Below are 25,877 nucleotides of genomic sequence, written 5' to 3'. Positions count from 1 at the left end.
ATCTACTGTACCATACTGTAGGTTTTCATTTCAATGCCAATTTGGCACACCTGATTCAACTACTAGTGATCTAATTTAGCCGTTTAATATTAGTTATTTAGCAGCTCAATGATATCATTAGTTGTTGAATGAGGGTTGTTAGGGTTGAAGTGAAAACAGAATAGTAGATCTTCAGGAACAGGGTTGGGCAGCCCTGGCATGAAGCTTTTAAAAATGTAACATTTTAACAAAGCTTAACTACTTCACAGGAATAAAAGTTCAGGATGCTATAGAAAGGTCACAGGCAAGGGATGCCAAGGCTGCACATGCCTGTGAGTATACTATTTCCGAAAATGTACGTGACATTTCAGACCAATCTGATCTTTACTAGAATCCTTACCTATAAACAGTCTTGGGAAAAAAAGGTTATACGTACATTATAACTTATAGTGAAACAATTAAATCCAAGTAAAGCGATGGCTTTATGAAGGTAAGACCTGGTCGCGTTAAAGGTTTACAAGGCTTCGTAGGAGCAATATAAATATATTGACTCATGCTAAGAGCGAGCCGCACCGTAAGCCCATCTGTTGGAAACCTATAAAGTGTGGACACTTTACTGTGTGTCCCTGTCTGTCGGTACCAATATAAGCAAACATAAGCCATCACGTGGAGGTGATATTGCAGTGGGACCGGAGGCTCCAGGGGTTTTTTGGGCACTGCTGAACCAGCAGGTTGTGCACCAGTAATATCTGGATGGTCTCACCCTCAAAATCAGATTTAGTATATGGATGACAGTAAATACTATAATAGAGGTATGAACGTATTACTTTTAAATCGCGAACTGGGATATGAGCAATTCCGTGGTAATCTGTGTGCTTCCTGTATTTCTGCTGATGTTGCTTTGGGTGCGCAGAGTGTTTTTCTGGTTTGAGCACAGCAGTGTCAGAAGGATTAACCGATGCCGTACACAGGTAATTGAGGCTCTCAAGGAATGTTCCTTTCCTTTCTGAATTGGTTTTTCAAACTTTGGCAAAAGGGAGTCAAAACAAGATGTTGTTTTACCCAGTCATTGGCGAAGTCCTGCTCTGTCACCATGCTCTGAAGGATTGCTATGGAAACATAGACTATTCCAGTGGGAGTGATGGCGATAATTACACTAATGCAATAAGACGGAGGCAGAATACGAAGCATGTTAAAACTGGGACTTTCCAGAATATGGGTACCAGAAACCGAAAATATCATAAATGAGAAGTACAGATCCTCTATCTGCAGTGGTCCTCCGGCAACCCCCCACGATCAAAATATTTAATCGTAATCAAGAAACTGCTTCCTCACGGAAAAACCCAGCCCCCCCCCCCCCAAACCCCCCGTCTCCCTGAGCTCATGAAAAAGAAATGACAGAGGAGCAGATGAAATAGTGCTTGTTCTGCAGTCTGTGTCCAGAGTGGGACCAGACCCCCCCCTCCCCCCCCCTGACACTGCCCATCCAGCAGTAATCACTCTGGGGCTTCTGGGACAGACGGCGGAGGCGGGGAGGGCGAGAGACTCGTCCTTCAATTCGCCGTCCTTCTGGGGCAGAGGGGCGGAGGATCTGCCATTATCTTTATCCGTTACAGCTTGTGGGACGACCGGCCTCCTCCACCAGAGCGACTGTCAGGCCTGGATGAAATGCGTCACTTATTTTGAAATAGTTTAGCGTGGAAGCAGCCCCGAGGACGCCGACACACTCATCAGGTGAAACGCCCAAGTGCGGCTTTCTGTCTCCGTGGTTACCATCTAGGCGGACGTCGGCGTAGACAGAGGTGCCTTTTCCGTTTGCTAAGAAACCCTGTCTTAGGAAAAGGGGGTCAGACTTGTCGGGGGAGTAGGGGGGGAGGCGGGGACAAGCCTGTCCCCCTTTTCTTGAGAAGCAGGGTGGTCCTGAGCGAGTTTCTCTCAATAATTCAGGGTGCTGTCCGAGTTCATCACCGTCAGCTGGCTAACCTTAAAACCGCCACCCGACAGAAGCACACAGCGTACCTTCCACTCCACCCTTCTCATCTGAATTATTCAGACACCTGTGGGCATGACTTCAACTTTTTGGGCCACAGACAAGCATCAGCCTCCTCTAACCAGAATCCTCAATATTCAGTGCTGTAGAATCCAGCTATGCCAGCCTGAACATTGAGCTGCTGAAACTGGTCAGAAGCTGGTCTAGCTGGGTATGAGCTGGTCAACCAGCATGGCTAAGCTGGTCATAAAGCTAGGCTAGCTAAGATGGACTAGCTGGATATGAGCTAGTCATCCAGCATGGCCAAGCTTGTCATAAAGCAGGTCTAGCTGGATATGAGCTGGTCAACCAGCTAGTGCTGGTATCTCGTCTGCAACCAGCTGTTTGAAAACATAGCTTGAGCTGATCAAACCACATCAAGCTAGGAGCTGGTCTGAACTGGTCAACCAGCTAAACCGTGTTGAGCTGAGAGCGGGTCTGAACTGGTCAACCAGCTAAACCGTGTTGAACTGAGAGCGGTCTGAACTGGTCAACCAGCTAAACCGTGTCGAGCTGAGAGCGGTCTGAACTGGTCAACCAGTTTTACATTACATTACATTATTGGCATTTGGCAGACGCTCTTATCCAGAGCGACGTACAACAAAGTGCATACCCATAACCAGGGATAAGTTCGCTGAAAGACCCTAGAGGTAAGTACAATTTCAACTGCTACCTGTACAACAAAGATAAGGACAAGGGCCATTTTTTTTTTTTTTTTTTTTTTTTTTAACAAACAAACAAACAGAGCAAAAGTCACCAAAGTTAACTATCCAAACACTGCTTACCTAGCCAACTAAAATACTGATACACAAGTCACAGAGACAACAATTAAGGTTCACAGGGAGGTAGGGAGGGATGGGGAGAGGTGCTGTTTGAAGAGGTGTGTCTTCAGCTTGCGCTTGAAGGTGGGGAGGGATTCTATAGTTCTGACCTCAACGGGGAGTTCGTTCCACCACCGTGGAGCCAGAACAGACAGTAGTCGTGAGCGTGAGGTGGAGGTTCTGAGAGGGGGAGGTGCCAAGCGGCCTGTGGAGGCTGAACGAAGAGGTCTGGCAGGGGTGTAGGGTCTGATGATTTTTTGCAGATAAGCTGGGGAAGACCCTTTAACTGCTTGGAAGGCTAGCACCAATGTTTTGAATTTGATGCGAGCCATGACAGGCAGCCAGTGGAGGGAAGTAAGCAGGGGGGTGACGTGTGAGTATTTGGGAAGGTTGAAGACCAGACGAGCTGCTGCATTCTGGATGAGTTGGAGGGGTCTGATGGCAGACGCTGGGAGGCCAGCCAAGAGGGAATTGCAGTAGTCCAGGCGGGACAGAACCATCGCTTGGACCAGGAGCTGGGTCGAGTAGGGGGTGAGAAAGGGGCGGATTCTCCGTATGTTGTATAGGAAGAACCTGCAAGACCGGGTCACCGCCGCAATGTTCTCGGAAAGGGACAGTCTACTGTCCATCACCACGCCGAGGTTCCTTGCACTGGGTGACGGCGTGAGTGTGGTATCCCCGAGGGAAATGGAGAGATCCAGATGGGTTGCCAGTTGCCACCTGTTTCAAAACTTAGCTTCTTTTTTTTTTTCAGCAGGGTACAAACTCGGAACAGGTGCAAATGTCACCAAGATGTGTCTTTTTGTGGGGGAGATACAATCTACAACTCCAGTCGAGTGCTTGTGTGCATCAGCGATAATGGTAGCGTCAGAAGACATTAAATGGGTGTAGAGGAGGCTAACCACTATAATGCAATCCTCTACTTTGCTATTTGTTGCCTTCCCTGTCTCTGTAAGATAAGACGTGAGAAAGGGCATAATGGTGGGTGGGGGGAGGATGGGATATAAGAGGATTATCTTCTTTTTCTGAATAATTCCTGCAAAAGAACGAAAAAGGCCTTTATCATTTTCAAGGAGAGGGGACGGTTGAATATTATCTGTAAATAAAGCAATTTGGTAATGGGAATGTATCTGCAAATTTAATTCTGCCTACTCCAAATAATTCCCTACCTTTGCTCATTATGGGGTCCTTTCCTTCTTTGTAACAGGATGGGCAGCTCTCCGTCACCCTTGACTCTCCCCGAGGGCTTTAAAAGGGCTACAGCCAGTGCAACCAAATCATTCATTCATGATGTTGTCAGTCATATGAAAATGTGAAATTCCCATGCAAAGACGTAAATTTCAGATATGATTTCATGCCAGTTGTTTTGTTTTCACATGTGTAATTTGTAGTTCACATGTGAAAAAACCAATCACAAGGGAACATATCTAAGTAATTCACATGTAAAAATGCAAATGTAACATGACTTCATGTGAACCATTTTCTTTTCACATGTGGACATTTTCATTGAAACTGTCTAGTTTATTATGTGACCTTTTCTTTTCACATGTGAATATTTGAATTCACATGAGAAAATGTAAAATGTGTATGTAAAATTGCTATTTTCAATTTTGTTTTCTTCAGGGTATATCTGCAATGACAGTTCCAGGAAGCAGGTATACTTGGTGGTATGGCATCAGTGTATCTGGCTGTAGGAAGCTGTAAGTTACAGCTCCAGAGACCAGCAGCAGGGGACATAACATAGTGGGTAACACACCGCTATCAGTGGTAATGGTTAGAGTCCCTACTTAGGATTTCCCAGTCCTCTGTCTACAGATCAGAGAGTTTCTTCTCACAATGACGCCTGACAAAAAGTTCTCACAAGTCAAATTCAGCAGTGGCTTTTCGCACATTTCCAGATGATAAGCCTCTAACAGATGCTCACCTTGGCATGCATACATTTGCAAGAAATGTTTCATGCACATGCCAGTTTTTCTAAACAAAACACTGTGGAATGACACCTACAGTCAGATGATTCTGAGAAATAAAAAGATAAAAATGGGGAAAGTGTGCACACATTTGAACAATTACTTGGGGGTCTTTTAGGAATTGTTATAGGGATTAAAATGTAATGACTAAATTAAAAGACTGATCATTCTCAGAGAACTGTGAGAGGTCATTTTAAGGAAGACTTTTCAACAGCTACATTCCACTTCAGCAAACAAAAGCTTTTTATAAGCTGTGTGGCAGCAATAGGCATGAGGGACATGTGATTGGTGCACAGCATTTTCACAGGGTGGAGTAGTGGAGGACAGAGTCTGTGTTGAGCTGTGGGAAACTGTCATTTATTATCCACTGTGTTAATGGTTTCAGTACAGGATATCTCTCAAGGTTTCGCTCCTACTCCTTTCCCCATTTAAATAAGCCTCTTGATGTTTCACCTTGGGGTTTTGTAGCTAAGAACAGATAAATGTAACAGCTGTCTTGATGGGACTCTAAACCAGTGGAGGAAAGTTAACTTTTTAGCAGTTTTTAGCTCTCATCACTCACTGTTGTAAGCCAGCCAAAAGGGAGTGACTCCAAACCCCTCCTCATGGGGATCTTGAGAAGCAGAGCCCACAGGTTGATGCAGGTGTGGTGGTGGAAGTGCAAAAAAAATCTGAAGGCATGATTTAGGAATAAGCAGGATAATTCAAGCAAATGCAGCTAGCAACAGCATGCAATATGAGCAATGGCAACATATGAGTGAAAGCTTACCAAAACAAGCCATGCAGGAGATATAGCCAGGAAGCACTATGGCTTTAGCATGCAGAAACAACCAGGCAGCAGGGCAGCTTTTGCATGATTTCCGGAGCAGGGCAATTCCAGCAATGCTCGACAGGCAGCACAGCATGTCAGAGCACACAAAATGGTGCTTTACATAGCCTCTCCTATTAGGCGTAAGTATCATGTGAGGGGGCAGCGCTTCTCAAGTTGTCTGCCCAAACTAGCTCCGCAGGCTTTGCATCATAAAACCTCATTACTTTAGTACATACAAAGAAAATAATAAGAGTTAAAAAAATAGACCAAAATGAAAGAATAATAAATAAAAAATAAAAAAACTTTTATGTTTGTGGTCAATTTGACCCCACTCAGTGTTTGACCTCTCTTAAAAACCAGATGACCATTTTTTATATTGATACTGAATGATGTGTCTAATTTTCTAATTTGGTGGGATTAAATTGTAAAAATGCAACAAACATAATGCTATGTGAAGTCTTCTACCAACTTGGCATACAAATGTGTTGTGCAGAATTATTGTGATTTAGACTTTTTTTTTTTTTTTTCCTCTGATTTCTCAGACTCTAGTGGCACTTTCCCATACAGGTGCCAAACTTTCGCTTACTGTTCCTTCGGCTCTAAAATGAGATGTTTCTCACAGAGCTTTCATGTTTATGGATAAAAGGATAGTCATTTGGGAGACAATAAGAAGGCTACACACATAATTGGAGGGTTAATAAAAAATCTATCTACACCTTCATATTTGGTAACTGTTTTATAAAAGCAATTACTCATTCCAGGGCGTGGTATATTGTAATTTTATCATAGCTACAGGGGTTGTGACCCTCTGCTGCATATCGGGCTGAACATCGCCCCTCAGCTGTGATAAAATTACAATATACTACTGCCTGTCATGAGTTAATGCTTAATTCAAGCACAGACTGTCCGGTGAAACTTCAACATCCTCAAAAAATGGTAGACATTCAGTGGTGCACTCACATACTGTACAGTTTCACAAACTCTTCCTGTTCTGTAAATAAAAATTTTTTTAAAACCACATCAGCTATGTACTACTATGTACTACTCTCTATGTCAACACAATTCTCCTTCCTCCAAATTCTAGAAGTTTCAGCTGTGAACTTGCTGTGTGCTCACTAACTCTCAGACCATTCTCCAATTCTCTTCACACTAATCCCCCTCAAAAAACCAAACCCAGAAATTGTTGTCAAACAAAGTAAATTCAAATGTAAAGCCAATCACATTAAAGTTCACATTAAAAAAGTGTGATCACTACTAATTAACCAACCACAAAACAGAAAAACAGGCACGATCAGTGGGGTAAAGCAAAGTTCAGTAACACATTTGAATGGAAAGAAATAGTAACAGAAATGAACCCCTAGTGCTCTAAGTAACAACTCTTAACAACTTATCATTTTTTAAACGGGTTACACATACAAATATAAAGATACATGAGGTTGCTTTGTCATTTGAATGTCTGTAGATCAGTGCATTCTGAACATCAAGCACATAACATCCATTTAGCAGGCATGTTATTGCTCATGAAAGGGATCCTACGGCCAATAGATAGTATTTGATAGACTACCTTGCCTTTCCATCAGCCAGTAGCTCTGACCTGAATGCAGTGTTTAATTTGGAAGGGCTTGATTGAGGGGTGATTACTGAAACATGTTTACCAGTGTTCAGAGGCAGAGACATGTTTCTACTGCAGGTAATGCATGAAGATACATCTCTCCTGCTGGCTGGAAGGATACCATCCTCCCTCGCCTGGGCACAAACTTCCTACTTCATTTGCTTTTACAGCCTTATTATTACTGGGGGCCATTAGGGCCACTCTGATCTAACTATTGCTCTATCAATCAGGAGTGCAAAAGTTGCTTGTAAAAAAAATAATTATAATAATAAAAAAAATAAAATAAAAGTGTTTGAAAGTTTGTTTTGGAAAATAAATTCCTGAAGAAATAGAAATGTATTTGGAAAGAACAATCCCATCGGGTCAAAAGCTTATGCAACTGATTTCCAACGCGAAACTTTCCCTGGGGTTGAGTTTCTTATAAAACCTTAATAAATGCTCATACAGACAGCCGGGGTCATCCAATCTGAGTGAAAAATTGCATATTACGAAAGAATATGCACTGCTGAGATGGCGATTTTTGCAAAAGTCTTTCTCAAAATTGCATCACTTCTGTTCCTGTTTATCATATTTAGAATTATTTTTAAGGGTAAATATGAAAATTCACTTTATAATCAATGTATAATGCAATTACTAGAGTTCTATAAAATGTTTATAAGCAAATCACATTCTGACGTGTCCTTCACCACAATAAGTATGCCGCACATAAGATGTTACAGTGCCACATTGGCCTTAAAAAGGAGAGCCCAGGTGAAAGTAGGGAAGGGTGGGCGATTGTAGCAGTCAGGTAACACTGCCTGCTTTCCAGCATTAAACTTGCTGGCATTCATGTGACCTGGAAGGCTCAGCTTCTCAGATCTGTACAACCTCATCCAGATTGGCTTCAACAGAATCTGCTCAGTTCTTGTTCCGAATTTACCTAAATGAATACAGTACCTTCAGCTGCTACAGTCTCATGTACATTTAGTCACACTATTGACACAAAATCAAGTAGGTAAAGACTTTCTTTGAGGTTTTAGTCGAGAGTAGAGCCCTTTTCTAAAAAGCTGCTCATTTGTATTGCCAAGGAATATCTCAGAATGATCAAGAGTTCTTGGATGTAGAACAATTTCTCCGTTTATTTCGAAAATAACGGTCTTGTTCGTACTTAACTATGACAAAGTTTGTACTTTGACATTTCCATTAACAACTCACCGAGAAGGACGCCGCAGAGTCTCTTCCAAGACAGCCTTCTTCCCCCAGGTTACCGGAATCTTCCCTACAGTCCTGCTCTACATTTCATTGGCTGTCACATTCTATCCACCTTTAAGAGTCTGAAAAAACACGCTGTTTCCCCAGTGTCAGTCGCAATGCCACTGGTGACCCGCCTGACATTATTAAAATAGGTTTCGCCATCTTCTTTCTTCACCGTAGGCTCAGAAATGTTTTTATTTACCATGTTAAAAGTTTATTTTTTGACATTGCCCTACCTAGAGTGTGCAAGTTGAAGTATGAGAGGCAGGAAATGTTCTTCATCAGCAGAGTTAGGTCTGATCAAAAACACTTGTGCTTTGGGAAAAATAATAATTCTGTGCCAGAAATATATGAAATAAACTGTGTAGCAACCATAAACAACTTCTAATGTGCTGCATATCCCTGTATCCTGCACAAGTGTTCTGGAAGATTAACATAATAATAATTTAGCATATGGTATATACGAAAGAAAAACCAGACAGCATATGCCAACATTGAAACAGACAGCTTGGTGACTGCTGGGATTTTACCCCCTTTGCAAACATACTCCTATTTGGCACTACACATTTGATTAATACTGACAGGTTGAAAGTGTCAATCATGGGGAAACAAGTAAAGGTTCAAAAATCATGATTTTCTTCATTCATCTCATCTCACGCCTTGGGACAAAGGATGAGAACAGTCACAAGCGTGAATTCAACAAGGACTATGTAGTACAACAGATGCTGCTGTTCACTTATGGCATTACCATAAAGAGATTTATGAAATTGCACAGTTCGCCGAAAGAGACGAAGCATAAAATTGGCTTAGAGACCATCTTGTTTTAATATTCACTTTATTCTCACAACAGATTACATTTATATGGTGTCAAATTTTGTGAAGAGCAGAGGAAACCATCTTTTCCATTTTCCAGGCTTATGCTGTAAGACATCTTGCTTTTGGGACGCCAATGAAATTCATTAAGAACTTCCAGGGATTCAGTAATTTAAAAAAAAGCCAAACCAAAATACATTCTATTAACGACTGAAGCAATTTTCTGAAGCTGGTCTTCAAAGAACAGAATGACTGCTGCCTTCTGACAGTGACCTCTGGATTTAATCAAATCTGCTGGGTTAGGGGAAATCTCTGATTCTTTTCCAGAAAACAAAAACCCTGACATATCAATCCAACACTGAACTGAATAACACAAGGTGATTTGGCTAATTTTACTGACTCCAAGGAGAAGTGTGCTGTACATGTCAAACATGATTCTAAAGGACATCCCACTTCATTAAACTTCCTTTACATCAGATAAGAATGCGGTCATGTGTACAAGACAAGAGCGAAGTCATGAATCCTAGACGACCGTACAAGGTGAAAAAAAATTTTTGGGCCTCAGTACAAGATAAAATTTTTATCTAAAATATTAAAAATAATTAATAATATGAGGAGCCCTCAGGAATGTAAGAAGGCCTAAAGAGAACATTCTTAAAAAAAAATACAACATCCTTTAATTGATACCCACAAACTACAATTTAGAACCCTTGATTTACAAACAGGCACATTGGTACTTGGTGCCTTCAAATTAATCATTAAAATTCTCTACATACACTAATAGATACACCAGTACTGTCAAATTACAGATCTGAATCCTCAATTGAATAAGAAAACTCAACCCCATAATCTGAACCCTAATATTACTACTTTAAACCATTCATTAGTTTGAACTCTCAATTTACCAATTCAATTCATTAATTCATACCCTTGAATTATATGAACAATATAAACTGAGACTCCTGATTTAGTCATTTGAGGTAACAAATTCAGGGTTTAAGTTAGCAATGCAAGTGTGTACTGTATGAATCCAGAAATTATGGATAGAATATTAGTTGAAAATACACATTAGAAAAAGGTTTTTTGTGGACTGCACCCTTGTGGGTGGCCCAAAGGAATGACATGGAGGTACATGATTTTGGAGCTACTCTCACAATAGCCTTTTGACGTGACGTTTCAGCATTATGCTATACCGTTAATACAACAATTTGCAAATATATTACTTTAAAAGCCTGGTTATTCACAGACTGTGGTGCTATGCTGACTGCTTTCAAGTGACACACCTGTGGCACCCCCTACAGGTGGGCATAGCCTGGCTGGTTCCAGATCCAATCGCTTGTCTATCGTCCTGGTGATTCTGTGTTTACACATGGACTGCACATTTGGAGACTTCACATAACTCGTTAGTGCTGGCTACGTTGTGAGTGAGACTGATCTCACGGGCAAACAGATAATAGTTGTCCAACATAATAAAACCAATATACTGTCATAAAAAACATAATAAATAAAAACGTAAAAATCCTTTCATTTTTTTTCTCTGATTTCCATAATTTTTTAATAAATCACGGGACATGCAAGGCAAGTGACTTTTCGCTGTATGCCTCTGAGATCCACTAGATAGACAGAATGCATAGATAACGTTTCATTAACATCTAGATACATTACAGCTAATTGGCCTAACCACAGTAAAAATAAAATCTGAACAATATGGGTCTTATCGTTTTTTTTGTTTTTTTTGTTTTTCATTTCTGATCATCCACAACACGTACATCGATACTTTACACTTTGGCCAGAAGAAAGTGTTTCAACAAATATCTTTCAAGGCTTTCAAGACAAGAGAAATAAGAGAAAATAAAAATGGCTTATAAAGTGATAAATGTATGCAAAATTTTATATATAGATCTGTACACGTGGCTTACTCCCACTGTTACACCCTTCAACTTCCTGTAAAAAAATCACTGCTGGTTCAACGACAAGAATCGGAGAGAGTGCAAGGGCATTTATGAGAGACAAGATGGCAGTACTGTCCAACATGCACAGGGAGCAAGAGACAAACCTCGGGGCTCTTGTTATTGGTACTTTTACGTTTCTTTGCTTTGATGTAAATCCAGCGCAGGTCACTTTAGGGTTGAACATTCTCCATGAAGAGCTGACACCCCACTTTCTGTCCACACCCCCCCTTCCCCTCCACAAAATTCACAAAGACACACTGCTGTCACATTACCAAGATTGTTCCAAAGAGCACGTCGTCCGACCAAAATTCTAATCATCGAGTCTGAGTTTGAAGCTGCAGCGGTGAGATTAAATAAAATGAAAAAAATGAAAAAAAACACTAAAAAATGACCAGAAATTGAAACGAATCACATTCTTTTTTTATCTTTGAACCTTCCTCTTCCGGCAGGTTCTGTGTCCTGGCTTCCTGAAACGTGGTGCCGTGGGGTTTTTCGGGGTGAGGTGGCTCCGTTTTCTCACACCTGAGCACGGGGCCTCTTTGTGCTGTGAGGATGGGGTGGTTTCCGTAAAAAATTAAAAGGAGAAACAGAACAGCGCCTCCGCCTTACGAGGAGTGTCGTCTGTGTTTCGGGGACTTAAAAAGAAGCGGGGGCAAAGTTGGGGTATTGGGGGGGGGGGGGGGTTCTGCTCCCAGCGTTACTGTGGAAGAATGGCTTCGGTTGGTTTAGCTCTCTCGGATATGGCTCTTGACTGTCTATTTCAGCGCTAATAAAGGCAAAGAGATGAGAAGCGCGGAACACACTCCAGAGCACAGTTGGTTTTTAGACAAACACCAATATGGCACAAGGGATGACTGTGTTGACTGTGCTCCGGATCAGAAACACAAAAGCTGACATCAAAGCACATTTATAAAAAAATTCAATAAAATAAAAACAAAAGTGGGCCGCTCGTGCTTCTTTTGGCTGTGAAGCTGCAAATCCGTCGCTGTGGAAACGAAATCATTAAAAAAAAAAAACGGGGAAAAAAAAACCTCGTCATGCACTTCCTGGGTTTGACACACGGTGGATGCTGGGCGTGGCTGGGCGGGGGCGGGCGTGGCCGGGCATGCTGTGTGGGCCGCACGCGGGGACGGGGGAAAGCGTGTGAGGCAGGGACAGCGCGTGGGGCGTGAGGGGGCTCGTCCGGGGGTCCCTCGCCGTCGCTCCATTGGCCTGCCGCGCGTTTCGCAGTAGTTTCGCGGGATTCTTTGTACTTGTTTTGCTCGTCGCCGTTTCCCCTCCCCTCCCACCCCGGTTGCGCTGTAGTGTAATGCAAGGCATGTACATTGTTATTATTATTGTTATTATTCTTATTACTGAATTTGCGCTCCGCTAACGATCACTACTGGGGCAGTTCGCCCACCGGCCTTTTCTGTTTCAAAGTGTCAATGAGGGACTGAACACCCCGCTTCACACTGGTGGTCACCCTTCGAGTCACAGAGTCCGGGGGCGGGGTGGATGAGCAGGCTTTCTGGGAAGGGGGTCGGGCCACCAGACACTTCTGGTATCGCAACTGGAGAGGGAGAGAGGGAGGGAGAGAGGGAGAGGGAGAGGGAGAGGGGGAGAGGGAGAGAGAGAGAGAGAGAGAGAGAGAGAGAGAGAGAGAGAGAGAGAGAGAGAGAGACGACATCCATCATCATAATTTATCCATACGAGCTTCAAAGTTGACCGAGGGACTATAAAAGTATAACAACTGTTGTAACATGCATATAAACCACTGTTGTAACATCCTGACACCTACTGTATTCTTACTGCACAATTTTATTGCAGCCTGACCACTGTTATGGCATATATAAACTTACACCGTTAAAACATTTACCACTGATGTAATAGCCTTGCAAACCACATTTCTAACACTCTTTAGAGCATAAAATCACAATGCAACTGTATATAAGCTTCATAATAAGGTCAAAGTCAAAACAATTATGCAAAACACTTTACCATTACTGTAACATGCTGACATTTGTAACACCCTTAACAAGTCTAAAACATTCTTACAAACCACCTCTGTAACATACACTAATACAGGTATCACATTCTTACAAACCACTTTTAGCCTCCTTAGCATTATTATAGCCTTAGAGATGAGACATTTCCATGCTGTAAATTCCAGCTAAGACCAACAGGGATTCTAAGCTGGTTTAAGCTGTGTGTTCAACACTTCTAGCTGGTCATTGCTGGTCTGTGGCTGATCAAAGCTGGTTTCTAACTGGTCAAAGCTGGTTAAGCTGGTAGAGTCAGCCGGTGGTCAACTGGTGGTCTAGCTGACTATGAAGGCTGGTCAGCTGGTTGACCAGCGAAAGGCGTCGAAAACACAGGATTGGGCGAGGGAGGTAGGGTTGGGTGATGGGCAGCGTCTCTCACCATGCACGCGGCCTGCACGGCCTCAGAAACGCTCCCTGCGTTGGGCTCGCACCAGAAGACATGGCACTCAAAGTGCTGGTTCCCAGAGTCCATGACGAAGGCGAAGGTGTGCACATCCCGGCCGACGCCCATGAAGGACAGGAAACGCACCCGGCACTCCATCAGCACCTCCTCGTCCTCCTGCTGCCCCACACCACGGGGAGAGACACGCGTCACTCTCAAAGTAACACTGCATGCTTCCCTCATATACTGTAGCACCACAACAGATCTGTACTATTACAACAAACCAGTACTTCATTTTCTCATGTAGTACTGTTAAAGTACTTAAAGGCCCACATTTATATTTGGGGGGTTTTCACATAAACATGGATCTTTCGATTCGTATGCATATTTAACTCACAAGCCGTTTGTAAAACAATTTTCCATGTGACATGATGTATGTTTTTGCATAATTATCGGCTTAGGTTGCTCAATGTTAACAAAGAGAGCTGACCACAGGAGGTGGAGAGGAAGGCTTGGGCTCTGGGCGAAGGCTTAGGAACTTTTCAGAAAACCATGTCACTGCTCTTTGCCAAAGTTTTGTGGGCCTATTAGATACTACAACGAGGAAGAGAATACTGATGCGTGTGGGCCTTTAAGTCGATATTTGGCTAATACAACTCTGAGGCTTTATTTCTTAATATAATTGACTGCATAGTGTTATTATTTCACGGTATTGCCTGCTTCAGTCATTTAAGAAGACCACATTTCATTCACAGACATTTTTAATACTTCACAGCGATAAACTGAGCAATTAACCTTTATAGATTCAGATATACATCATTGCGGCATCAATTAATCAAACAAAAGACACATAAAACAGGTGGTCATATCACAGGTAAAATTATAATAGTATGTCCTTTGTTATGACACAATAACAGTAAAATAACCTATAAAAATCTGGCCACAATATCAGAAGGATGCCTGAGTTTATAGATGGACGGAAACCTGAATCTCCAGTGTAACACCTTAATACCTGTTGACTGAGAAGAGTCTCTAAACTCTGGCAGTTGACATCTCTCCTCTGCATTGAAGCCTGTTACCATACTATCCCTACTGGAGGATGAGGATAAGTCAAAGGTAGAAAGTCCAAGGGTCATAAAGTGAAAGTCCTGCCATGTGTTTCTTCCTCCAATGAACTGAGCCAGCTCATTTAACTAATTACTGTAAATGTACCTCCTGGCTGAAGAACTATGCTCAGAAGCAAATCCAGGTGACTGGATAAAATACTAGGGAGGACCTTTACTTTATGAATCTGGATTTTCCACATCTGGGCTCGGTTGTGACGTTTCTGCTCTTGCCTTGTCTTTGATGACGGTGACGGTGGCGTCAGCCACGTTGAGCATGACGGGTGTCCAGTCGTCCTTCTCGGAGGAGGAGATTACGCTGTCTATGGCTCCGTTGAGAATGTCCATTCCTGTGGGCACGGGGGTCAGAGAGAGGTCACAGAGTGCCCATGGTCTAGAGAAGAGCAGCCTGTAGCCTAGTGGCTAAGGTACCTGACTGGGACCTGGAAGGTTGGTGGTTGCAGCCACAATAAGATCCATACAGCTGTTGGGTCCTTGAACAAGGCCCTTGAATGCCACCTTAATGCAGGGATGATTGTCCCTTGCTTAGTCTAGTGAACTGTAATTTTCTTTGGATTAAATTGTCAGCTAAATAATTGTAATGTCATGTAATGTAAGAGCACACTCTCTCTATATGTAATTGTTTCACATTCAAATACTTTTCTATGCTTTACTGAGTTTGTCTGGCATATTTGAACCTTAAATACTCTCAAAAAGTGCAAACCCTGCCTTCTGGTCCTTCTCTGGTCCAATTGCACCATGGAAGATCAATCGAGCACAGTCTTTGAATCCAAAAGCATTGCGTACTGCACAGCATGTATTTGACCCAGGTCTGGTCCCTGTTGTGGGAAACAATTTGGCAGCTGCTACTTTGAAGCCTGAAAAATGACTATGGCCACATGGAAGGTCTAAAGAGAGATGGCAGATTAGGAGGTGGGGATGGGGAGTGGGGGAGGGGATAGGTTGGTTGGAGCCATTACCTATGGGTCTGGCCACAGGCATCATCCCCAGGTACAGAACATGGAACTTCTGCACCAGCTCTGTCTTTGGTGTGGGAAACTCTGTTGGTGGAGAAAGAACAGTCAGGCAGACCACACCAACTGAAGCTAATAATACAAATTACCTGAATTAGAAAATAGAACAGAATTTCCACTGTAGAGCAGAACATCTGGCACTGTGTATAAGGAGTTGAGTTGAGTCTGAACCAGCTAAAATCCTGAATCCTTAATGAAACTTCTGTTTCAATCAATCAAGCTGTAATTATACAGCATCTCATACAAATTTTCACCACAATGTGCTGAACACAAAAAATACAAAAAAAAGCACACAAAAATGTGAGAAAAGTACAATGAAAGGAAGAAATGTAAGGAACATAAAAATCAGGTGAATCATGTAAAATAAAAACAAATTAAGGAATTTGATTAATTTAAGATTAAAATGACAAAAAAAGAATAAGGATGCAACCTATGCTGAACTCACACAGCAAATACCCAAATGTAAACCATGTACAGCACGTCAGCAACATGAATTCCCTGAACCAAGCGAAGAAGTCACTGACCTCTGTAATTAAATCCACACAATGCTTCTGATCTTTCAACAACAGCTTTGACCTCCTTACGAACCGTCTCCTTCACAAACTATTAATTTGTTCTGAATTAGGTCAACTTCTCTCTCCCAGTTGAGAGATACAATAATGAAGGAGGAGCTGATTCTGAGTCAGTGAAATCACTTTAATTTCCTTTTAAGATGAAAGCCTACAGGTGCCGGGCAGTTTAATTATCAGGAAAATTATTTAATTCATTCTGCACAAAAGGCCACACTAACCTTTTCCATATTTGGCGGGAATAATTTATTGTGCAATAGAATGCAGACACTGAATGAATCTATAATCTAAGAATAGCCACACTCGCTGTACAACAGTGGTTCCGAATTAATAAAGCATTAATTCATAGTCGGGCAATAATTGGCCACCAGTACTGAAAGGGGATCTATACTGAAAGTGCTTATGACAAGAAAGATTAATAATAAAATAATTCACACGTAACCCCTTAAAGCCTGAGGATATATTTAGAATATTCCTGTTTATTACGTCTTTCTTATTTTGACTACAGAATGCCCTCAAAATGTGATCTAAGTCACTGAACCTCTTGACAATGTCTCCATGTTTTTATGCATTTAGTTGCTGCCACATGTTTGGCTGATTAAATATTTGCATTAATACGCTGGTGTACAGGTCTACCTAATAAAGTGCCCAGTGAAGTATAAATAAAGCATTATTATTATTATTAAAATACAAAATAAATGATAATATTATAATGACCAAACCCTAATATGGATGAAATACCACTGGGAACACAGAGGAGTGCTAAGGGTGTATAGAGACACCACCATCGAGGAGCATATCAATAGCATTTCCCATTATTTTTGTGTTTTTTTTTATTTTTCGCAACATGCATCTCCCTTTTGTGCTCTGTAGTTCTGTAGCGACAAATAAAACATTGTCACACAAATAAATATTTTTGTGAAATCATGTCAATGCTATGATTTAGCGAGAACAATGGCTGGTCATGACTACGTTTACTGCTTGGCAACCACTGCTGAAATTGCGTGCATTAAAACACGACGATTCCAAACAATGGAGTGCTGATTTGATGCTGCTTGATTGAACAGCATGCTAACTTAAGTATCTATTCCATTGCAAATCCAAACCAAGCACTAAAAATGAGAAAGTAACCATTTTTACAGACTGAAAAAAGAAACAAATTACATAGTTTAGAACAGACTTTATGTGGAGTTTGAAATTAATTCAGAGCTTTTTACAAAAGGATCTCCACTTAAAAAGAAAATGCCCAGAACGTTTTGGCTTTGATGTGTAAAGCACAGATGGCCTCTACAGGAATGCTTGACACCTGCATTCACCAAAGCACTTTGCCCGCAGCTTCCGTTTTCAGAGGGCAAGCCAGGTTAAAAATAATTAAAATTCATACGATGTTTAAATTCAGGCCGCTCGATCATCGAACGGCCTACTTTGCTGTCGGTGCCCTACTCAGATGAGACACCGTCTGAAACAGGTGCGCGAGATATCTCTGCGTGGACAGTGGGCATGCGCTGCATGCTGGGATTGAGATGGAGATGGTCGAAAAAGAGCGTACCCTGTAGCGGGACGTCGGAGCCCGCCTGCAGAGAGCTGCCGGCTACAGCTTTGGCATTCTTGCGTTCGGCCATAATCTGGTGGAGAGAAGGGAGGGAGAGAAGAAAACAGAACAGAACAATGAACCTGAATCGAGTGGAAGAGGTGGAATTGATGTGGTAGGATTTCCCATGGTGCACCTCTGTGGTAAGGACTAATGATGACTGGAGGATATGGGGTGCATTGTGCTGTGCTGCCCGTGTGTGTGTGTGCGTGTGTGTGTGTGTGTGTGTGTGTGTGTGTGTGCGAGCGCACACATAGAAAAGGGTTTCCTTTCAGTATTTCACAACTATTCTTATAACAGTGCTACCTTCTTAATACTACACTTGCGGTTTTTACTATAAATCCCAAACATTTTTTGTCCAGGTAAAGCCAATAGGATGGGACAATATCATCCTCTCCTCTTACAGAGTAGAATTATCGAGAAATGTAGCTGTACTAAGTAACTAAGCTGCCCACATCCTATTTTGCCAGGAGAACACAATCGTGAAATGCTTAGCAGGCTACATCTCTCTCACCACCCCCCAGAACAGTGAAAGCAAAAGAACTTCTGCAACAGCCCACTTTAGTGCGTCTGATGTTAATGGCAGCAGATGAATTATGGATAGCATAATTTCAAAGCTTTCTGTTTGTCGCAGCGAATTTGCATCCCTTGCCACGCGAGAGGAGAAGGCCAACTGAACATGCACGCTAGTAGAGAGGAACTGGAGTCTGGCAGGAACTGGTCAAAAAGTATGCCAGCTCATTCAGCACGTACAACAGTGTCACAGGAGAGCACACTGAGACATTAGCGAGCTTGGCACAGGACCGAGGCAGTCAACAGCAGCACAGAACATTCCAGAAGGGTGGCAATGGAGCTGAGTGGCTGGGCAGGGCAAGCTACATAATGTTACCAAGCTAATAACGAACCTATAAAACTACTAGTTTGCAGTCTGCTGCAGTATGTTCTGTCGACTTTAGAATGTATAAGTATTTGAAATATATTTCGAGACAAAATGTAGAATTAGTCTCCCAGTCAGGAGCAAACCACAATGATTTCTTTTAGAAATGTAATTTCCTGGTAAAGGTGGAAGCCCTACATGAGGTCCTACTGAAGCCCTACTTCCACAGCAGCCTTTAAGCCACCTAATCAGTGAAAACCCTACACATACCCTAAGTCCAAAAAATAAAATGTCTCTCTGCTGGAAGTCTTTTCACAACGCTACATTAGCATATCAAGTGACGTGGGCTTGACAGGAACGTGCTGGGAATGTCAGTGGAATTTGTCAGACACTCGGGTGTGCTTTGGTCACAATGAGCTGTGGACGTTACAGCCTGGTTCCCAGCATAGCGGATCTTTTGGGAGATCTGGCCCTGGTTCTCCTTATCGGAGTCAGTGAGGCGCGGACGGACGGCCTCAGCCGGACCACACAGGGCGAGCGTCTCTCCATATTCCAGATAAAGGCCGCTCTTTTAGATGACCGTGACCGTTTTACGCTTACCGCGCCACTCCACCCTTATCTGCTCTCCCTTAAACTGACCCCTAAGGGAATCAACAAAAAATAAGAGGTCTACAAAAGCCAGGTTCGCCAAAGCAATCTTCTACAATTGATAAAGTGCTCAGGGGAGGTTATTTGTGGGGTGCAGTGACATCATATACACATTTCATGTGACATGAAATAAACAAAAGTAGAAGCGTTTTTAAAAGAACAACATTTTGTCTGACCTGACTGGCGCATGGAATGAGGTTTTACTATGCTCAAAATGGCCGTGAAACACGGAAGACGAAGGAACGTACCTTGGAACAGATTTCGTGAAGACTTGTGGCGATGGCTTTTGCAGGGGTGTCACATCGGAACACATGACATTTTAGTATCCGGGTGTCTTTGTCTCTCGCTACATAGGCAAAATCCCTGAAAGAAAGAAAGAAAGAAAAAACTGAAAATAAGGGCAAATCCGGACATTTAAATAAACCTTTGAAATGTGGAGAAGTCAAAAAGGAGAAGGAAAATAATATTGCCAGCTGTCCAGATTGATTCCCCCCGGAGATTTTAAATAATGTATATTTTCATCACTTGTGAAATGGGTTTTGACATCGTCACCTCACATCAAGCTACCCTAGAATTCTGCTGTGTGACAGACAGGTAGCAGTGCATTCTGGGAATTGCACAAAGGCCATGCTGGGCTTTCAGGAATAGGGCGTCGACTCCGAGAGAAAGAAATGCGTACATAAAACAGAAAGATTTGTATTGACATTCGGTTTTTAAGAGAGAAGTGAGCTTTCCCCCACTGTTGCTTTACACTCCACTCCAATAAGGGACTTTATTTTCTTTGTGATCGAGCAGAAATTACTAAAATTGAATGAATAAATAACCCATTCAGTGTCTGTAAACAGCCTCAGAGGCAAAAACCAACAGAATATTGCGCAAAAAAAGACACTACCTTGGGAAATCACATATAGGCTAACAGCACACAAAAAGAATATTGGATAATAAATTCTTTTGAAAGTCGACATGTCATGTGCAACAGCCACAGCTGGTGGAACTGGATGGGAGACGTTGGAATATGAACCGTCAGAAAATGGGAGAAATGTAAACCTCCAGACATGTACTAGCCTTGCCAAAGACTCTCAACCACCCAGTGGTGACAGCTAATGGAATTTCTGCACAGTAGGCCTGTGCCTTTGGGTGGGGGGAGTTTGAGCATAACCGGTGCATAAATCCGGAACGTTCTGCTGCTCTTCCGTGATTGGGCAACCCAGGAGGGCAACACGAGCAAAAACTAAGGCTGTGATTTGTACGCACCAGGAAAGTGCGCTTGTATCCCTGGTTACAACGTGTGTGCCCTATAAAATCTACTGGATCAATGCCAGGAGCTACAGGGAGCGATTCCAAAAAAATTCTAAAACACCTCCAGGATATCATGTCACGAGACGGCCCACAGGATGACATCAGACTGATATGACATTGGCAATGAGAACAGTAGATTATCTGGAGAAAAGGAATTAGAAGATGGAGAAAAACCTAAACACAAAAAAAAAGGCCAAACCAAAAAGGAACCTAATAGTAGGGGAGAGCGGGGTAAGTTGTCCCGTGGGTAGATTGTCACACTGTTCATTTCTCCAGAAGAAGAGGCACAAGCGTCTGTTCTGAGGTCAATTTCCTGTTTACATGAGGTGAGGAGGTACAAAAGCTACCCCAAAAATAAAAAAACAAAACAAAACCTGCAGGTTCAAAAACAAAAGTGGAGATGTAAGAATGGTCTGTCTGTTCGGATTCCATTAGCGTTTAGCATCCAGCAGCAAACCCTGATGAATGACACGCTGTTTGTAAGAGGAGGCTCTGTGTTTATGAGTCAATTAGCTGCCTGTCTCCCCTGGTTAATTGAGCAGGCACATTCCGATCAATATCCATAGGCCTGTAATCGAGACTCATGCGGTACGTGGGGGCTTTGCATTCAGCTAGCGTGCAACTGCTTCTACTTCCGGCTGATTGAGCGAACAGTCGATTAACACAAATATTATATTAGCACTTCTTCTTACCGTTTTATACTAATATGGACAAGCAGACATAATGGGAAAGTACATGGATACTGTATTTTTAATCAAATGAAAAAAGGACCTTGAGACATTGTATATGTGGTGTTGCTTATGTGGTGGAGGGGTTAGACAAGTGATTTGGATCCATTACAGTATCCAGACAGGATATGACCCAGAAGCTAGGACAGTACCAATAGTGTGTTTTAGAGACTTACTTATTTCTCTCATCTAATGATCAGACTGTCAACACTCCACCACATAGTAGCCAACAGTCCACTTCCTGGTAAGGTAGGTGTATCCTTTCTTTTTTTTTTCTTTTCTTCAAAAACTATTTTTGAAAAATACATTTACACAACCATCTATGTAGGATGCTAGCATGGTTGCTAAAAATAATTCCTCTGAACAAATTTAATGAATTCAGATGATTCTGTGGACATTCTGACATTCTTAAGTAGATTAAATGGGCCAGCATATAGTAAACATCCCTTCCTGTAACAAATTACAAATGAGTGATTCTCTTGACTGGTTACAAATAGGTGAATTTGCAAGTGATGTCTGCTTTATGTTGCAATCCTAGACTGAAGGCATTTAAATGGTTTCCTCTGGCAGGAATACATTTTCATATCTTTCATGAAAATACAGCAAGAAGGGAAAGCTTAAAGGCACTTTAAACTGCCTTTGAGCGTTTAAAGGAGAGTTTAAAAACCCATATGCAAAGTTCTACAAGCGACATTTCTGCAAGTATGAGCTTATGGGAAATAATTATTCTATGGAATGATTGTCCTCTAAATAAATATTAAATTATGTTCGGTAAGAAAATAAATAAATAAATAAATAACATGTCAATGCATATAATAAAAAACAATGCAAGAATGCAAATGTCAGCGTGTGCACAATATACAAATGTGAAAGCATTCATGAAAATCAAATAAAAATCCACTGCGCAAAAACAATACAGAGAAGTAGCAAGTGGCCTGAATGATTGTGTTTGTTGCATTCCAGTGGAGATGCCTTTGGTTTTGATTGCAAGATTGAAGACTGCGACTGGATCAATGAAGAGGGCCCTGAGGCAGTTTAACTTTCCTACCGTGAAAGCCATCCAACTCCTGCTGCTCCATGACCACAAGCCCAGAGCAGCACATTCAAAATATCAACCAGACATAGCCTAATATACAGTACATAGAAGGGAGAATTATAGCAGATGAAAAAGGGCATTTGTAGCTCTTACAGCATATATTATACAACAGGCTCCAGACTGCAAGAAAGGAGGCCCTAGGATACAGGGCTGATTAGCCTCTGCTCACCCAGTATGCTGGGTTGGGGACTTTCCCCACAGACTACCCATGTTCCACTAGTCAATCATCAGGGCAATCCCAGGGGTCTAGGCAGATGTTAATACCGCACACTGGCATGCACTGCCAAAAAGAACTGTCTTGTATTGTTGTATTTTTTTACAAAATTTCAGCTTGTTTTAAGTTACTGTCCACTTGGAAAGGCACATTACTCGTTTCAAGATTTGCCAATGAGGTAAGAGGGACATTGCCTCTTATCTCATTGGCAAATCTTGAAACGAGTCAAATTCATTGGCATATGTCTTATTTATCAAAAAAGTAATAGAAATAAAATCTATTTATTTAAGTCTAAATATAAGACTAAAATACTTGTGGAGATTGACTCATTTTTGTGTTTTTTGTAATATGACCAATGAGAACACAAAATGGCAGCCTGCCCCCTGAATGTGGGCAACTCCAACTGGCACGCAATGAAAGAGCAGCGACTGCCAACCTTTTGTAGGTCGCGTAAATCCCGAGGGGAGCACACACCGATAACGCACACTCCCGCACACATCTACGTGTGCTGCCAGACGTCTTTCATGTGCGAGTCAAAGTGTCCCTGAAAGGGGGGTTTCAACATGGCTGTGCTCTCATGGAAATTTGAGATTGGCACCGTTCTGTGGTAATGGAGTGGGGACAGAGATGGGGAAGGAGGACATGGTGGACAACGAAGCACAAATAAAAAAAACACTCAGTGACATAAACAAACAGGTAAAGGAGAAATTACATTACCTCTCTCTGAGTCCGGGATAGCAGTGGAAAGAAAGAGAAGGAAGAAGACTCGGTCAATATGTCAAAACCCATCCTGAACCCCAGCCACGCGTAGGAGACGTCAAGAGTTTACATTTCAAGAACAGGGTGTCCAGCACGACTCTCCCATGGGAAAGCACATTAGCATAGCACAACACAGCGTTGTGGAATGCCTCCACCTTTACGCATGGAGAGACAGAGGGAGGCCAAGCAATCGAGAAAAGGCTGTAGGGGCAACCGTTAGCCTAGTTGTTAAGATATACTGGGACCTGCATGGTTGCCGGTTCAATCCCCGGTGTAGTCACAATAAGATCCACACAGATGGTGGGCCCTTGAGTAAGTCACTTTGGATAAAAGTGTCAGCTACATAACAATAATAATGAATATTAATAATGTACGGATCGAGGCTAATGATGGAGTCTACCTCCTGCAAGCGAAGAGGTGCCAAAACATCAAAGGATGGGACACAAAAACAAACAATAAACAAACACTTCACAACCCCTTTGTGTAATGCATGCCAAAATATTCCAGGGCTTTGCTACCCTGTCAAGAAAAAGGGACAGGAAAGAAAATGCTTATCGCTGAATTTCGTGTAGCTGCGCTGTCGCACTTTGAGCTTTACATGAACACCTGCCGAATTGCTTCCCCCACGTTCTTCATGAGAGATGGCCTTCATGAGGCCAAATCAAATCCTTCATTCTTTAGTCTTAGAAAGAGATCCTACAGCCTGTCAAACCTGACAGTTGGACCTGTGTGTTCAAAGGAAGCTCTCAGATTTCTGGGATATTCATACAATCTTACCCAAAGTACAAAACATAGCTAATGGAAAGAATGCTAACAGGGTGGGCTAGCCGATTGATCAGAGGGGTAAAGAACCCAGTTAACATGAAATACCTTGAATACTGAACGCACCAGCCTGTCTTTTATAGCAGCAAGGCACAGAGTTCAGTGGATGTCTTCAAGTGACAGTGATACTGGTTTCATCTCTCACAGCTCTTCACACAATGAGAAGCCTACTTCAGTGATTTTGTCCTTTGATGAACAGTATCAAGGGGAACACCGTGAGAGGGGGGCTGGGTTTCGTGTGCTCCGCCATCAAACTCAAGGTCCTGGCAGAAAGAACTAAATGACAGATTGCACGAGGAGAATGAAGGTTATCGACAGCACCTGTGTTTTTCTGATGATTTTAACCGCCGCATTTCACACGCGTTCCCGCCATATGGGCCCACACTTTAACCAGGGGCTTTTTCAGAGAACGGGATGAAAGCAACAACAGAGAGGTCCAACCTAGAGGCTAAATTATTCCACACTTAAATCTGCATATACAGACCTCTGCACTGTTTTTGCAATGGGTCCCTATGGGAAGGTTTCTGATAATGATCTGTACTTTTTGAGTCCTTATTAGGTTTGCACAAGCTGTTTGATACAGAGGAAAAAAAACAGTTTATCTCACAGTTGTTGTACATGCGCAGTGTCTTGAAACTGAAGGCTTTCTCCGGTTTTTCTCAGACAGGAACGGTAGACTTATGTGACTACGCATGCTCATGGCACTTCCCGGCCTCTCACGGCTAGGCTAAAGCGGAATAGGCGCTCATATCTGAGATTGCCATCTTTCTTCCTCTAACCATCTTGGGCACAGCCTCAGAAAAAAATGATACTGCAAATGAACTGCAACACCATTTGCCAGAGTCAAAGTCAGCCTACGAACCTGTCCTAATTTGGCTTTAAGCTTAAAAGAAAACTTAAACAATTAAGGCAACTCTTGTCCAGCAGTGCGTTCCCCGGGAACTGGTTCTGTGAAATTGGGCCTGCCACCCAATTTAAACAAATCGATCCAATCTAACACACTTGAAGGCTCAAACATAAAAAGCTAAGATCACCGCTAAACAAAATCCTACCTCAATAAATAGGTTATGTTTCATGAATAAGTTTACACTAATCAGAAGCCTTTCTTGTGTTAAGAATCCAATGTAAAAATCCACTGCAAGCAATGCATCCCATACTGTATGTGGTATACCTAAGGCAAGTCGATTAAAAATTCCAGGTACCAGCCCAATAAGAAAATGTAAAGGTAAAAGAATTCAAAGATAAAGAATCCGTAGAACTCAGCCAACGTCATCTCCCTGCCTATTTGGAGGCCTGATGTAAGGCCTATGCATCTGACAGACTAATGCATTTGGAACAAGGTTAGGCAAAGAATCAAACTGGGAGCTGAGAAGAAAATGGGAAAAATCCAGTGAAGACATGTTCCGTCAAATTACTTTTCCGTTATTTTATCTTCCCTCTCCGTGCCCTTAACCCAATTTATCTCTCCGCGAGAATTGTTGCTTCAGAGAAAAGAGCAGTAATAGAAGTGAAAT

The 25,877-nt window shown here is 42.2% G+C and overlaps 1 protein-coding gene across 5 annotated transcripts in view; it reads right to left on the bottom strand.

Moving 5' to 3' along the window:
* Positions 1 to 9,270: 9,270 nt before the first annotated feature.
* The window catches only part of LOC133134983 (amyloid beta precursor protein binding family B member 2-like), a 113,323-nt gene continuing 96,716 nt past the window's right edge, over positions 9,271 to 25,877 (bottom strand). For 3 of the 5 annotated variants that reach the window (XM_061251670.1, XM_061251674.1, XM_061251671.1), the window contains 6 exons: positions 19,694 to 19,808; positions 17,879 to 17,954; positions 15,707 to 15,787; positions 14,961 to 15,076; positions 13,621 to 13,803; positions 9,271 to 12,769 (listed from right to left, as the gene is read on the bottom strand). In XM_061251670.1, the coding sequence (XP_061107654.1) occupies positions 12,599 to 12,769; positions 13,621 to 13,803; positions 14,961 to 15,076; positions 15,707 to 15,787; positions 17,879 to 17,954; positions 19,694 to 19,808 (742 nt within the window). In that variant the 3' untranslated portion in view covers positions 9,271 to 12,598. Of the gene's footprint in view, positions 12,770 to 13,620; positions 13,804 to 14,960; positions 15,077 to 15,096; positions 15,566 to 15,706; positions 15,788 to 17,878; positions 17,955 to 19,693; positions 19,809 to 25,877 lie in introns of those variants that run through there. The other 2 variants (XM_061251672.1, XM_061251675.1) reach the window with 2 other exon arrangements.

The sequence above is a fragment of the Conger conger genome, chromosome 8, assembly GCF_963514075.1.
Source record: "Conger conger chromosome 8, fConCon1.1, whole genome shotgun sequence".
Lineage (NCBI taxonomy): Eukaryota > Metazoa > Chordata > Actinopteri > Anguilliformes > Congridae > Conger > Conger conger.
This window is presented reverse-complemented; position numbering and strand designations above follow the sequence as displayed.